The following is a 14,924-nucleotide window of genomic DNA, read 5'->3' as shown; positions in this document are numbered from 1 at the left end:
GGAAGGCCAGTGTCAAGCTCACCTAAATGCTCAATTTTAATTGTCTCCTACTTGATGCCTTCCTAGAATAAGACAGATGCACGCCAATAAACAAGATTGATTTTATTCTTTAAAAGATTCTGTGAAAATAACAGATTTCCATAAAGTGCTAATCAGTAGCAAATCTTTGAAATATAAAATGAATTACACAAATAATACTGGAAAATATTGTACACACCCCAGTTTGATTGTAGTGAATCAGCATATTCTCTTTTTTAAAAATATATTTTGTACTATTTATTCATAACAAAAAGGATCAAGTTATCCAGACAGTTTCAAAAGTAAATTCACACCTTTGGACTTGCCCATAGGTTTCCTATGATGCCAGCAGTGTATTACTACTGAGGTGACTTTACCTGCTAGAAAACACAAAGGCACAATGTTCAAATTAAAAATATCTAAGGTCTCAAATATTTTTCTCCATACAAAAAAAAAGTTTCTCATTAACATCGTGCCTTTATGTGCTTTCGAACCAATATTTGACTAACTGGCTGCCAGTGTGGACAATGCCTGTGGGTGTAGATGCCAGTGCAGTCATTCCCTGTAAGTCTACACAACAAAACCAGGGTGAAATTATCATCAACCCCACACCTCGGGTCAAAGGCCCCACAGAATGCTCGATTTGGGGATTCCAAGCCCTTTTGGCCTATTTTATTACCAGAAATCCTGACTGGCCCAGTTACATGTCGTAGAGTCCAAAATAAGCTTCCTTTATTCCCTGGCAACATTGACTAAACCTCTATCGGCTGATCTTAAACATGCCATTTCCGTATTATTACCCTATCTGAAGAGGTTGAAATAAACCAAAATTCTCCATTAACACACTGACTGCTGATTTCTGTGGTGTCAGAATCCAGACAACCAACCAAAATATAACATGAATGCAGACTGTACTTAGTCACTGTTGAGTAATGTTAGCTACCAATTAAATGAAAAGGGAAAACCACAGAGGTAAGGGTACCAGCAGGAACAGTGTGTGTGTGTGTGTGTGTGTGTGTGTGTGTGTGTATATGTGTGTTGGGAGGTGAGGGTACCAGCAAGAGCTTCATTTTAAGATGCACATTGGGAGTTGTTAATCAGGGTCCTTCCACCTGAGAACATTCTGCCTTTTTTTCTTTTATAAATAAAGCATCAATAAGCAGCAACAGCTGGTATTTATGTGGCATCTTGAACATCATAAAATGTCCTGAGGTGATTCACATTGGAGAGCACAGACCAAATTACAGTAGTAGATTTTGAAAAGATAAGCCATGGCACATTTTGAAGAGGATTTTGAAAACAGGAAGAGGAGGACTGAAGCAAAGGGACTTAAGGACCAAACTTCGGAGAACTGGGTCATTACAGGTGCTGGCTCCACCATCGAGTGACAAGCATTGGGTGAGACGATACACAGAGGCCACAGCTGAAAGACAGTAAGATATGAGTTAAGACACAAGGCTGTAGAGGTTGAAGAGGTCAGGTAGGGTAAGGCCATGGAGGGGTTTGTAAATGAGGACAAGGATTTTAAGTTTTAAGTGCCGGAAACTGAAAGTCATCAGAGGTTGGCGATGATCGGTGATGAGTGAGAGGACTTAGAGCAGGACAGTAGATGGAAGGTGAAGTTCTGAGTGATTTGGGGTTTGTTTATAATGGAGCTTGGGAGACGGGTGAGGAGTATGTTGGAGGAGGGGAACCTTGAGGTAACAAAAATGTAGATAATGCAATGGGAGTGAGGAGGGTGGGAGGTAGGCAACACTATGGAAGGAGTAATAAGCAGTTGTAGAGATAAGTCAGGCATGAAGCTCCTATACGATCTATCACTAAGATCGCTAAAGGGTAAAGACTTTTTAACATTTTGGGAGAGAACTATTTTGCGATTGGAGCCAGAGACTGAATCATGAATGGAGTGATTGCGGCCCATGATATAATACCAATCATTATATCTAATCTGAAGCAGGGCACAAGTCAGGGAAAAGTCACTTGTACGGAAATTTAAAGTGGAGTTTTAACCTTTTCCTGGGCAGCAGTCATGCTTTATCCAAGAGTCATTCTGTTGACATTCCGGGATATGCACACCAGGCTTTAGCGTGACTGTTCTTCCAGTGAGCTTGTGGAGGCTGAGGTAAAGGTTCTTGTCTCTTTTCAAAATGCAGTCACATCAAACACGACGGGGTATCAGGCACTTATAGTTTTTATTGGTATGTAATTTTCACGCAATAAGTTGCTTCATTCTTTTCAGCCTGGTCATTAATTAGAATCAGGATTTCCTCCATGCCAGGATTCTGGCCTGGTGCAAACCGAAGGCCTATGTGGTACGTCTCTCCACCACCAAGCTGAAAAAAAATTAAAATTTTATGTAAAATATTACAGTTCTGTACTCAGAAACATGACAATTAATGTTCATGACAATATATTAGAGACAGCCTTTTACAGTAAACATAGACTTAAAAATGAATTGCTAAAATTTCTGCAAGGGTTCTGCCCACCTGCTGGGTCAGTGCAAACCTGGAGAAAGGCTAAAAATGCCCTTTCTTGGACTTTTCATTGATTTTCTGCCCAGGTTACAGCAGGAGGTTGGGGAATCTGCATGGAATTGCTATCTCAGTGAATTCTATACTCAAGAAGCTGAGGGATGGTGGTGCTGCACAATGAAACCTATTTCACTTCAGTCAGCCGGTGTTGACACCCAGCACTCCCAGCTCATGCTTTAGCTTCATTAGATGCAGAGTCCTGTGCTGCCCCAACGTCTGATGCTATGGCTAGCTTGCAGAATTCGTCTCATATTTAAATAGCTTATTTTCATCATTTGTTTTCCTCTGTCCTGCATTCAGCCAGTTATTTAATGATGGCCCAGATCTGAAAAGGCTTTTGACAGTGAACTTCACCACACAGAGTAGGTGTTTGCTGGCATTACCTCTCCAAATCTGACCATAACTTCAGATTAAGGTGCAAATCCTGAAATAGTGATTTGTCATTCATTGCTCTGCCATAGGTGCTGCTGTGGACAACCCTCCAGTGTTTCCCTGCTCCCCCAAAGCACCCTACCACCACCCCCAGAGACAGCAATCCGACAAACAGCAAAAATCAATTGATTTGAAGAGCTTCCCCTTTTCCACAATCCTCTCATAATTGGAAACCTTATAAAAAGTTAAGCCTTGTTCAATGAGATGTAACCGGGTTTTAAACAGTAATAACTACTGCTGAACAACTGATCTGGCCCTGAAAAAATAATTTTATATTTGTGGAATGTCATTACATGGCTCCAAGATTAATTACTAGATTTTACTAAAACTAGAATTTTTAAATGATCTTTTTTAAGTTTGTTCACGATATTTCAGCTTTGACCTTAACCCCTTGTGTATGTCCCCCAGTCTTTATTTTGTTCTCTGTAAAATTATTGAAAGATGATATGATTATGAGTGCTTTTCATTTCCTGGTTGGCTGGGTGAGAATTTTTCATTATGATTGGGTGTTTGGTCAGCTTTGTGTCATCAATAAAGCTCCATGCCTGGAACCCCCATTAAATAATCAATTGCACAGCAGCACAGGTAATGTTCTTGTCACAGAAATTGTTAGATCTCTCAGTCAGGCTCTCTGTGAAGTCAGTGGCTAGCATGTTTGTTAACTGCAAAATTCAGGCCATAAATACAGATCATCTTAGTCCTGTACAGCTCTCCAAAGAGTAGACAAGGAGAAAAGGCAATTTGGCCCAACAAAGTTAATTCATAGCACATTAATATTACCAATGTAGGAGATCTTGTGGCACAGTGGGTAGCATCCCTGCCTCTGAGCCAGAAGTTCTGGGTTCAAGTCCCACTCCAAGACTTGATATCCAAGGAAGGTGCATTCAGAATGTGGCCAAACAGATTGATTATCAACCCGTAAATCCTACATCTATGGCAGGCAGTAAGAGCTGGAGAGTCTCCTGGTGAGCCATGCTTGATGTACAGCCCCTTAAGCTATCTGGTTTCTGGTGACAGGCAGGTGACCTGATCCAGGAAAAACTAGCTATGTAAACAGACACAAGCACTTGATTTGTCTGCCTCATGTGCCACTAGGCACGAGAGAGAATGAAGGAAGGAATATTACCAGTATTTTGAACAACTCTCTGCAGCCTTGTCTAAAAGATTATTCTAAATATCAAGTTAAATAAAGAAGTTCTTATCAGTATTTGTTAAATTTACTCTTCGTTAACTTAAATTTGTAAACCTGGTTCTGTAACCCTGATTTACTTGGAAGTAATAATTTGGATTTACCTATTTAGAGAAAGAAGGAAATTATACAGTGCTTCCTCAGGACACATTATAACCAATGGTGCATTTTTAAAGCGCTATGTTAGGTGAACTGTTACATAAGTAAATATGATAATCAATATGTGGGCAGCAGAGGTCCCAGAAACAGCAAATGAATGAATGAATGAACGAGCACTTTTCAGCAGATTGAGAAATGAATATTGGCCAGAATCAGGAAAATCTGCTGCTTTTCTCTAAATGCTGCCATGGGATCTTTCAAATCCACGTGAACAGGCAGATGGAGTTTTAGTATCTTATCCAGAAGACTGAATTTCTGACTAAAGCCTCAGCCTAGATTCTGTGCTTCAGTGCCTGAGGATGTGTTTGAACCCAGCTTCAGAGGCAAGCATGTTACCAACTGAGCCAAGCTGACACATCATACCATGCCTAGAACAGTACAACCTAATGATATGGCCTGTGTTTGAGGAAGAAAAGGTAAATTGGAAACAAAATTGAATCATCTGATCCCACCCACTGCAGGAAGCTTGACAGACAGGGTACTTACTTCGGTGGGAGGCCAAAAATCAGTTTCCTGGCGGCAGGATGAAATTTTGCAATTATGTCCTCTGGACTGGAAAGGCGGGTCAGGCTTACTGACGAAGTGTTGGCAAGCCCAGTTGCACGCCTCTGCAAGTCACGCATGCTCATTAAAAGGCCAGCTCATCAGAATTAAGCCTCCCCTCCAAATTAAGTTCACCCCCAACAAGAAATTAGAATGTTCACATTTAGAACTGCATATAAGTGGCATGCACCTGGCGAGTGAGGATGCACACACACCTCTTTAATCCTACACTCAATCCCTCTTGCAGTCAAGCCTAACTTGTCCGTTGTCTCCTTACTTGCAGCCTTCACCTGTACATTAGCTTAAAATTAGAATTGAACAAGGGCAGCCAGGAACAATTGAACATGCCCAGCTCATCATTCTCCTAATATCTAGGAAAGTCTCTAGTTTACTATTGTTAAGACCACAGTGCAGAGCTTCACCTTTTCAACCCTGAAACTGCATCTACAGTATTCCTTGCCACTCAAATAGCCTATTTAACTACCTTTGAGGTCTCTTTGCATCCTACCACATCTCACATCAGGGCAACAGCGGCAGGAGATGCTAGTGCTGTTGGGGAGGGTTTAACCTAACTCAGCAGGGATGTGGAAACCAGGAGAGAATATTAGGAAGTAATACCAGGGTGCACGGAATGCTGGAAGAGGCAGATAGCACTAAAATAGAGGATAGTAAGTTAATAGATGGAGTCAGAGTAAGGCAGCAAATAATAAAGTCTAAATCAGGGTTATATTACATGTATGTGAATGCACGGAGTATAGTCATTAAAATTGAGGAGTTACAGGCACAGATTGCTTTGTGGGATTATGATGTTGTGGTGATAATGGAGACCTGGCTTAAGGAAGAGCAGGTCTGGGTGTTAAATATTCCCGGTTACAAGGTGTTCAGAAAAGATAGGAAAAGGATAAAAGGAGGAGGGGGTGGTGTTTTTGGTTAAGGAGAGTATTGCAGTACTGGAGAAAGAGGATGTGTCAGAGGATTCAAGGACAGAATCAATTTGGCTAGAGCTAAGGAATAAGGAGGGTGCAATTACATTGCTCAGTGTAGTATATAGACCACCACCTAGTGGGAAGGATATAAAGGAACAAATCTGCAAGGAAATTACAGAGAGGTGTAAAGATCATAGAGTAATTATAATGGGGGACTTTAATTACCCATATATAGGCTGGGATAGTAGTAGTGTATTGGACTGTGATGGACAAGCATTCCTAGATTGTGTTCAGGAGAATTTCCTACAGCAGTATGTGTCCAGTTCAACAAGAAAGGAGGCACTGCTAGACCTGATTCTTGGGAATTCGTGGGCCATGTAGATCATGTGACAATGGGGGAATATTTAGGGGACAGTGATTATTATATTGTAAGGTTTAGGATGACAGTGGAAAATGACAGAGTAAGAATAATCAACTGGCAGAGAACAGACTGCAAAGGGGCAAGAACAGAGTTGGGCCGGATAGACTGGAACCAAAGTTTGGCAGGAAAAACAGTAGCTGAACAATTATAGGAAAGTTATAGGCTACCTTCAAAGAGGAGATGGTTTGGGCACAGTCAAGGTATGTTCCCTCAAAAGGGAAGGGTAGGACAAACAAATCCAGAGCTCCCTGGATTACAAAGGAGATAGAAATTAAGTTAAAGAAGAAAATGTGTGCTTACGACAGGTGTCAGGTTGCAAATACAATTGAGAACCAAACTGAATACAAAATATTCAGAAGGGATGTGAAAAAGCATATACGAGTAGCAAAGAGGGATTATGAAAAAAGACTGGCAGTTAACATAAAAGGAAATCCCAAAATATTCTATAAGCACTTCAATAGTAAGAGGGTGGTAAAAGGAGGAGTAGGGCCTATTAGGGACCAAAAAGGGGATTTATACACAGAGGCCAGAGGCATGGCTGATGTGTTAAATGAATACTTTGCATCTGTCTTTATCTAGAGGCAAATGCTGCCCAGGCCATGGTAACAGAGGAGGAAACTCAGTCACTAGGAGGGTTTAAAGTTGATAAGGAGGAGGTATTGGATAAGATGTTGGTACTTAAAGTTGATAAGGCACTGGGGCCAGGTGAGATGCATCCAAGAATATTGAAGGAAGTGAGAATGGAAATTGCAGAGGCACTGGCCTCTTTCAATGGTTCCCTGGGTTATGGGCAGGACTGGAGAATTGCAAGCATTATGCCCTTGTTCAAAATTGGAAAGATCTGCCCTGCAATTACAGACCAGTCAGTTTAACTTCGGCGGTGGGGAAGCTTCTAGAAACAATTATTCGGGATAGAATTAATAGTCAGATGGAAAAATGTGGATTGATTCTGAAGAGTCAGCATGGATTTGTTAAAGGAAAATCATGCCTAACTAACTTGCTGGAGTGTTTTGAAGACATAACAGAGATGGTTGATGAGGGCAAGGCCGTTGATGTGGTGTATGTGGACTTCCAAAAGGCGTTCAATACAATGCCACACAACAGACTTGTGAGGAAAGTTATAGGTCATGGAATAAAAGGGACAGTAGCAACGTGGATACAAAATTGGCTGAGGGATAGGAAACAGAGAGTAATGATTAATGGATAATTTTTGGGCTGGAAGAAGGTTTGTAGTGGAGTTCCCCAGGGGTCAGTATTGGGACCCTTGCTCTTCCTGATATATATAAATGATCTAGATCTTGGTGTGCAGGAGACAATTTCAAAGTGTGCAGGTGACACAAAACTTTCGAGAATTGTGAACTGTGAGGAAGACAGTATAGAACTTCATAAGGACATTGACAGATTGGTGGAATGGGCAGATAGGTGGCAGGTAAAGTTCAATGAGGAGAAGTGTGAGGTGGTACACTTCAGTAGAAACAACACAGACAGTATAAAATAAAGGATACTATTCTAAAGGGTGTGCAGGAGCAGAGACACCTGGTATACATGTACATAACTCAATAAAGGTGGCAGGACAGGTAGAGAGAGCTGTTTCTAAAGCATACAGTATTCTAGGCTTCATTAATAGGGGCATAGAGCACAAGAGCAGGAAGGTGATGATGAACTTATATAAGACACTTGTTAGACCTCAGCTGGAGTATTGTGTACAGTTCTGGGCACCACACTATAGAAAGGATGTGAATGCATTGGAGAGAGTGCAGAAGAGGTTTACGAGAATGTTTCCAGGGATGACATGCTTCAGTTATGAGGAAAGACTGGAGAAGTTGGAACTGTTTTCCTCAGAGAGGAGAAGGCTAAGAAGAGACTTGAAAGAAGTTTTCAAAATCATGAGGGTTCTGGACAGAGTAGATAGGAAGAAACTGTTCTCACTTGTGAATGGATTGAGAGCCAGAGGACACAGTTTTAAAGTGTTTTGCAAAAGAAGCAAATGTGAGGTGAAAAAAAACTTTTTCACACAGCGAGTAGTTATGGTCTGGAATGCACTGCCTGAAAGTGAGGTGGAGGCAGGTTCAATTGAGGCATTCAAGAGGGTATTGGATGATTACTTAAATAGAAACAATGTACAGGGTTATGGGGAAAAGGCAGGAGATTGGCACTAAGTTAAAATGCTCAGAGAGCCATTGCAGACACGATGGACCGAATGGCCTCCTTCTACACCATAACAATTCTGAGATTCTGAACAGTCTGCGCAGACATCATTTTCAGAGCTCAGAACATGGTGAGCTTCAAGTAATGGATTGCATGAATCATGCCCGGACTGCACACTCCCAAATGATGCAGTGAATGTCATGATGGTGCATCCTCTGAGGCATCATCCTCAGAGGTAAGGTTGAAGATAGGTCTGTGGCTGGTCTCTCTTCTTTGCCTCCCCCTTTTCTTGTTGGTACCTGGAATGGAGGAAAGAAAGATTTAGTGGATGCCTAAACAGACTCCCTCATCTACATTTCACTCTGTCGGTGCATCTAACAACTGCAGACTAGAGGCATCCTCACTGGCTTCCTGGAGGAGTCCTGTCTCACCTTCAGTGAAAGCACAGTCCCACTCCTCCCCAGCTAGTCCTGCTGCCTCCTCTGCCCAGCTACTTAGCATTCTAATACCTGGCAGTCCACCGCTGGTCTGGGCCTGCTCCCTCCTGTTGTGAGCAACAATAACAATCAGCACCCTTTGCTCATACAGTACAAATTGTTGCTCCCTTTGAAATTTGGCATTCTTCCTGATGGGCACAAGATGGAAAGCTTTGACAGCATGGGTGGAATCTTCTGCTCTCGCTGATGGTGAGCTTGGAGGCAAGAAGGGCATGGGCTTTGACGGGATGGTGATATATCCGAACCCCACCACCTTCCTCCCTCTGCCCGAATGAAGTTCTAGACGGGAAAGCCCATGGTCAACCTTCCTGCCCCACTGCCAATTGAGGATCTTAAGTTGCCAATTAAGGAGCTCTTAAGGGTCTCATCCCACCGCTGCTGGTATTAACCCAGTGGCAGGTGGGACGGTCACCATGTGGTGTGCAGCCACTACCCTTCAGCAGGGGGGGGTTCCTCAATCAAAGACACTCAGTGCTTCATCGAGGGACTGGATATGGGAAAGGGGGTGGGCACTGAGAGCCCAATCCTCCCCTTGCTTCCGATACCCCTGCCCGCCTTTCCCCATGCCCACCACCCTGTGACCCCCACACCAGCCCCACCCCACTCCAAAATCATTTACCTTTTGTCGTGGGTGCTCCATGATCCGGGGCATCCAGGAGGTCTTCTTTCAACTGCAGCCACAGCTTCCTCCATGATAGGCCGGCAGCTCTTCCTAGGCGAAACTTCCGCCCCTGGGGACCCGATTCTACAAGGTCCGCCATTGGCCTCGCCACTGCCTGTTTGGTGGGCTTTCTGGAAAAGAGGCAGTGTTGGTCTTTCACCAGCTCTCCAGCCAGCAGACGAGACTCTTGATGCCTCAGCAAGATTCCGTCCCATGTCTCTTTTATCCAGCAAGTTTCAACATTCACACCTGATCTTGTGGGAAACAAGAAATTCTGTTAAATTATGTACAGCCCTCACCTCAAAAGAGTCCTCTTTGTACTGGAGTAAATCAGGGCGGTTGGTCTGCAGGAAGTACATCCTTTTGTTAGGGTAGGGATTGGTATAACTGATGCGCTTGTTACTACCTTTCCCTTCTCCGACGGGAATAGAGATCTCAAAAGCCTTTGAACAAAGAAAACAGCCTTAATACAAACTGCAGAGTGAGAAGCCAGAAAGACTGGTATGTTAACTCTATTACTTGACCCCAATGTTTGTCAACATTCCCACATCAAAAGTACAAAGGTGGAGATTGAAGACTTTCTTCACTCGTCACCTAACAGTCAACATGAGGCTGATTATTTGTCCCGCTCCCTCATACTACACAGACTGGGCCATGTTTCCCTCACTGAGAGCTCAGAGGCACAGATGTCAATCGCAGCAGACCTGACACTGCTTCAGCTCAAATCAACAATTTAGCAGCAATCTGGGTTGGAAGCTCACTCCTCCCTGGTCTAGAGAGCTCAGTTCCACATTAGTCCATGCATTTAACAACTGGGGAATCAAGGCAATCCAGGAAGCTCAGTTATAATAGGCAAAAAAACCAAAAGGAGTAGAGATCTATTCTGGACAGTTGGGCAGAAATGCCTCTGTCATCTTGTACATGCCTGCGCGATAGCCATGTTTCATGCTACTGCCCAAATTTATTTTCTCCCTTAAAGTATCAGGTTTTTCCCAATGTGGGATACTCCACCCATAAAGCAACACAATTCACCTACATATGTTGGCAGTGAGTTTGAGCAGCAGCTGCTCTGGGACTTGAGAGCCCAACCACATTGAGTTCAGACGCAAAGCTCAAATCCAGCAGTCCCAGGGTCAATGCAATTCATTCTCAACAGTTCATTCTCAATGTTCAAGGAAGGCTTGCCTTGGTGATATCTAATGCCTCCTACTTTAAGGAACAAAATGCACCCTCTAAATCTTATTGCGTTTATGACTGAATTACTTAACATGACTGAAAAATCCAGTGCTTTATCAACACAAAGAGGCAGTAGAATCCTTTTACTGGCATAAATTAATTGAACTAAAATGTTCAACTGGCATTACGTTATGCTTAGGCTGCTAAAGCACCACTTCTTTTTGCATAATTAACATTTCACATCTGCATGGCATCATGAACGAGGAGCACAGACTGGAGGCATCAGGATGAGGGGTATTGGACAGAGGAGGTATCGCAGCTGAGAAAGTATTGGGACAGAAGGAATGCTGGGGCTGAAGGAGACAGAAGCAGCTAAGCTCAATTTTAGATACAAGTAAGGCCAGGAGCTGCTGATAATTAGCAGTGTAGGAGAGGACACAGAGATAATAAGAGGAAACTAAAGAAGGCAGTTACTAGTGGGCAAGAGATGTCCTCATTTATAAGAAGGGATTCATTAAGAGCAGATTGGAATGGTGGAGAGGATAATCTCCCATTGACATATTTGCTCCTAATAAAGATGTAACCTCATAAAAAATCATTACCTTGCAGATAGGGGGCTGCCTACAAGTTAAACAGATAAGCCAGGACGCAACCAACTGTCGGAAATCTACATCCACGACATTCAGGTAGATACTCCTATCTCCTTCTTTCTGAGGCCGTATACTAATGTGCAGGTCCTTCACAGTGTGTGGTGGAAGCAAGAAGACATCTGATGGTACAGTCTAGATGATAATAAAAACAACATTACACAGCTTTCCACCATCTATTTATGAAGTTATATTTCTAAACATTAATCTTGAAAGATTCACAAAGGCTGGCTGCTTATTCTTAATGGAATACGTTCTATGAATGCATCTGTTTCTGCCACCGCATCCAAGTGGCCATTTGTCAAGTGTGGGCTTTTTTAGAACATAAACGCCTCTGCCAGGTTTTCCCCTGTCCTCACTCTAACCCCATGATTTGCAGCTGTGGTCAGACTGCTTAATGTATTTGCTTCTCTTTAGCTCAAAGGTACCAAGTATTATACTCATGCTCAACTAACTTAGCTCGGCTCTCGATCAAAACTGAGACCTTTCTGGTCTGTGATCTTTATTTGTACACTGAACAGCGAACTCTTAGAGGATGCTTAAATGTACGGCTCCTGAGATTGCAATGTTGGCGCAGAGGTCAGCTCATTAGCTCACTTTGGTTCCCAGCACACCTGATTCCCAACCCACCCAATTCCCAACTCATCCCAGCTCCCAGCTCACCTAATCTCCTGGCTAACATCATTTAAATAACAAGAAAGTGAAAACTGCCACAAATTAGGGGGCTAATCCATGTGCCCAATTTCATCAAACCAAATTCCTTTCAAGTTAGACTTTGTGTTCAAACCACGTATCTCTCAAGATGTGAAAATGACAACCACATTTAAATGGATCAGGGTTATCGGCCAATAAATCTGTTACCTGAAGTTCCTCAGGATTTGAGGTGTAAGCAGCTACCTTTCGGACAGCTTGTGTCCCTCGCAGGACTAGTGAGAGTTGAGTAAGCTCCCCAACCACACAGTTGACATCTATCCGTTGAAGGGAGTGTAAATAGAACTGCCATATCTGGATGGGCACAGCCAACCAAGGGTCCCTGAAAAATGAACAGGAAAATGTTCTTCCAACTGATTTCCCTCTCCTCTTATTTGATCAATCTCTAATAATACAATCTGCGATAAATGCTTAGAACGGCTACCAAACCTAGTAAAGATTTTAAGGGGATAATTTTCTGTCAGAAAGTGCACCTTGACAGTGCCACTATAGTCTCCTCATGTGTGCTGCCACTGAGAAAGACTTCCTGCATCTAACAGGTACTTTGGAAAATTACTGCAAATAGGTAATTGTCAGTCAGGCTCTTGAACGATGCAAAGTGCAGCAGATGAGCAGCATCTGAAGAGATAAGATTGGCTGGACATTTCATCAAAGGCAACTCAAGAATTTTCTGATCTTATTTCAGTTTTTCAACATTTGTTGTTTCCTTTTAACTTGTCCCAGATGAAGTAAATTGTGATAGCATGGACTTGACTGGCCAAACAGCCTTCTGTGCTGTGCAGACTGTGTAACAAAACAGCCCCTTCTTGGGCTAGGAGGGAGAAAAGGGTCCCTTCCACAAAAGCACACCTCCAACAATTGAGAGGCTAGGAATCCTGCAACGAGTAACTCACCTCCTGACTCCCCAAAGCCTGTCCATCATCTACAAGGCACAAATTAGGAGTGTGATGGAATATTCTCCATTTGCCTGGATGAGTGCAGCTCCTACAACATTCAAAAAGCTTGACGCTATCCAGGCCAAAGCAGCCTACTTGATTAGCACCACATCCACAAACATTCACTCCTTCCACCACAGTGGCAGCAGTGTGTACCATCCACAAGATGCACTGCAGGAATTCACCAAGGCTCCTTAGACAGCATCTCCCAAACCAGCAACCACTACAATCTAGAAGGACAGAGGCAACAGACACATAGGAACACCGACATCTGGAAGTTTCCCTCCAAGCCACTCACCATCCTGACTTGGAAATATATCCAAGTTCTTCCTTCACTGTCACTGGGTCAAAATCCTGGAACTCCCTCCCTAACAGCACTGTGGGTGTACCCACACCATATGGGCTGCAGTGGTTCAAGAAGGCAGCTCACCAGCATCTTCTCAAGGACAATTTGGGATAGGCAATAAAAGCTGACCTAGCCAGTGATGCCCATATCCCATCAATGAATAAATAAACAGCAGTCAGAGAGGCGCATTACTCAAAGTTTCAGTTCTCCATAACAAAAATCTGCAGTGTGCAGACAAGAAGGTATCATGTGCAAATCATATGTCCATATATATATTTGGTTTCAAAACTGCCCACAGATCAAATACCAAGAAAAATGCAAAGGGTAGAAAACAGCACTGATGTTATAGCAGATCCAGCTAGATAGTCCAGTGATGAGATGGTGCCGAATCTCATAAGCAGTTATGTTCAAATAGGTTCAGTGTTAGTTGCTCACATGTAAACAATGACAAAGAACTTCTTGACCTCTGGACTGGGACCACATGCCACTTTCAGGAAGACATCCTGTGGCTCATTGAGGGCCTGCAAAGGAAACAAAGATGGAATAGTTAAACGGTTAATTGACACGGCAATCAAGGGTTACTCTAATATGTAATATCTATTGCAACATAACAATATAATGCAATATGAAGCACTGAGTGCACTGACACTAATGGTGCTGCAACTGTAAGTAAATAAACATTCTCAGTGCTAAAATGCAAAACTGGAGACTTTCTTAGCCCTTCAATTCTTTAATATTTCTCTTAATGTGCTACTTTGCAAACTGTGCTGTTCCCAGAGGCAGCCCAATAATCTCTCAAACCCAGCTCCAGAAACAGAAATATTTTCTTCCTTTTTCACACAATCAAATATTACAGCTTTGATTAAGTTGCATACCAAACAAGTGCCTCCAAGTTATTAGAAGGATGTAAGCTCACTGAAAAACTCAAACTAGATCATAAATCTTTGGTGTTTCTAACCATGTTATCGCCTCTCAACCAAGCACTTAGTCTCAAACATTTCCATCCAGTCATTCATTCATTCAGCTGTGGACCTCAATAAATGTGCTGCTTCTTCAGGGTCCAACTGGTTGTGAGGTAAATGTCAGTATTCTCTTTCGTCTTCTCTTGCTCTCCAACAAAACAGGGCAAGGAAATGTTATTCAAAGACAGAGCTTTTGGTTTCATAGCTTCAGATTGTCTCTTTTGCACCATTTGGCAATCACATCACTGAAATCAGATATTCAGGATGTGTGGAATGCCCAGCTTGAAGCAGCATTCCATCGTTCTGTGCTCCATTATTCAATACCCACTGGGTTGTTAAAAAGATTCAGTGAGTCACACTGAAGTAAAGTGCTGCAATCACTCACTGATGTTTTATAGCACTATGCTCATAATAAAATCCAGAGTGAGAGGAGGGCATTTGTCCCATTCAACCTGTTCTATCCAAAGCCTGTACTTCCACAGGCAGAAACTTCCTGTTCCAACTTCCCTGGGGATCGGGTGGGGGTTTAAACCAACATTGCTAAATATCTCTGTAACAGCTATCACTCCATGCCCATATGCTCCTTCATAGGATTGCCATAGAATTTTACAGTGGAGAAATG

At 42.7% G+C, this 14,924-nt stretch overlaps 1 protein-coding gene across 2 annotated transcripts in view; it reads right to left on the bottom strand.

Annotated features, from left to right (window-relative positions):
* Nucleotides 1-1,061: 1,061 nt before the first annotated feature.
* nphp4 (nephronophthisis 4) overlaps nucleotides 1,062-14,924 on the bottom strand; it is a 475,487-nt gene continuing 461,624 nt past the window's right edge. Inside the window, exons 24-28 of one of the 2 annotated variants that reach the window (XM_041207356.1) lie at nucleotides 13,776-13,861; nucleotides 12,210-12,381; nucleotides 11,304-11,483; nucleotides 9,825-9,968; nucleotides 1,062-2,351 (exon numbers count right to left, since the gene is read on the bottom strand). In XM_041207356.1, coding sequence (XP_041063290.1) covers nucleotides 2,211-2,351; nucleotides 9,825-9,968; nucleotides 11,304-11,483; nucleotides 12,210-12,381; nucleotides 13,776-13,861 — 723 coding nt within the window. In that variant the 3' untranslated portion in view covers nucleotides 1,062-2,210. Of the gene's footprint in view, nucleotides 2,352-9,483; nucleotides 9,775-9,824; nucleotides 9,969-11,303; nucleotides 11,484-12,209; nucleotides 12,382-13,775; nucleotides 13,862-14,924 lie in introns of both variants that reach the window. The other variant, XR_005945404.1, reaches the window with a different exon arrangement.

Source organism: Carcharodon carcharias, chromosome 15 (genome assembly GCF_017639515.1).
Source record: "Carcharodon carcharias isolate sCarCar2 chromosome 15, sCarCar2.pri, whole genome shotgun sequence".
Lineage (NCBI taxonomy): Eukaryota > Metazoa > Chordata > Chondrichthyes > Lamniformes > Lamnidae > Carcharodon > Carcharodon carcharias.
The sequence above is the reverse complement of the archived record's forward strand: the minus strand, read 5'-3'. Positions and strand labels throughout refer to the sequence as shown.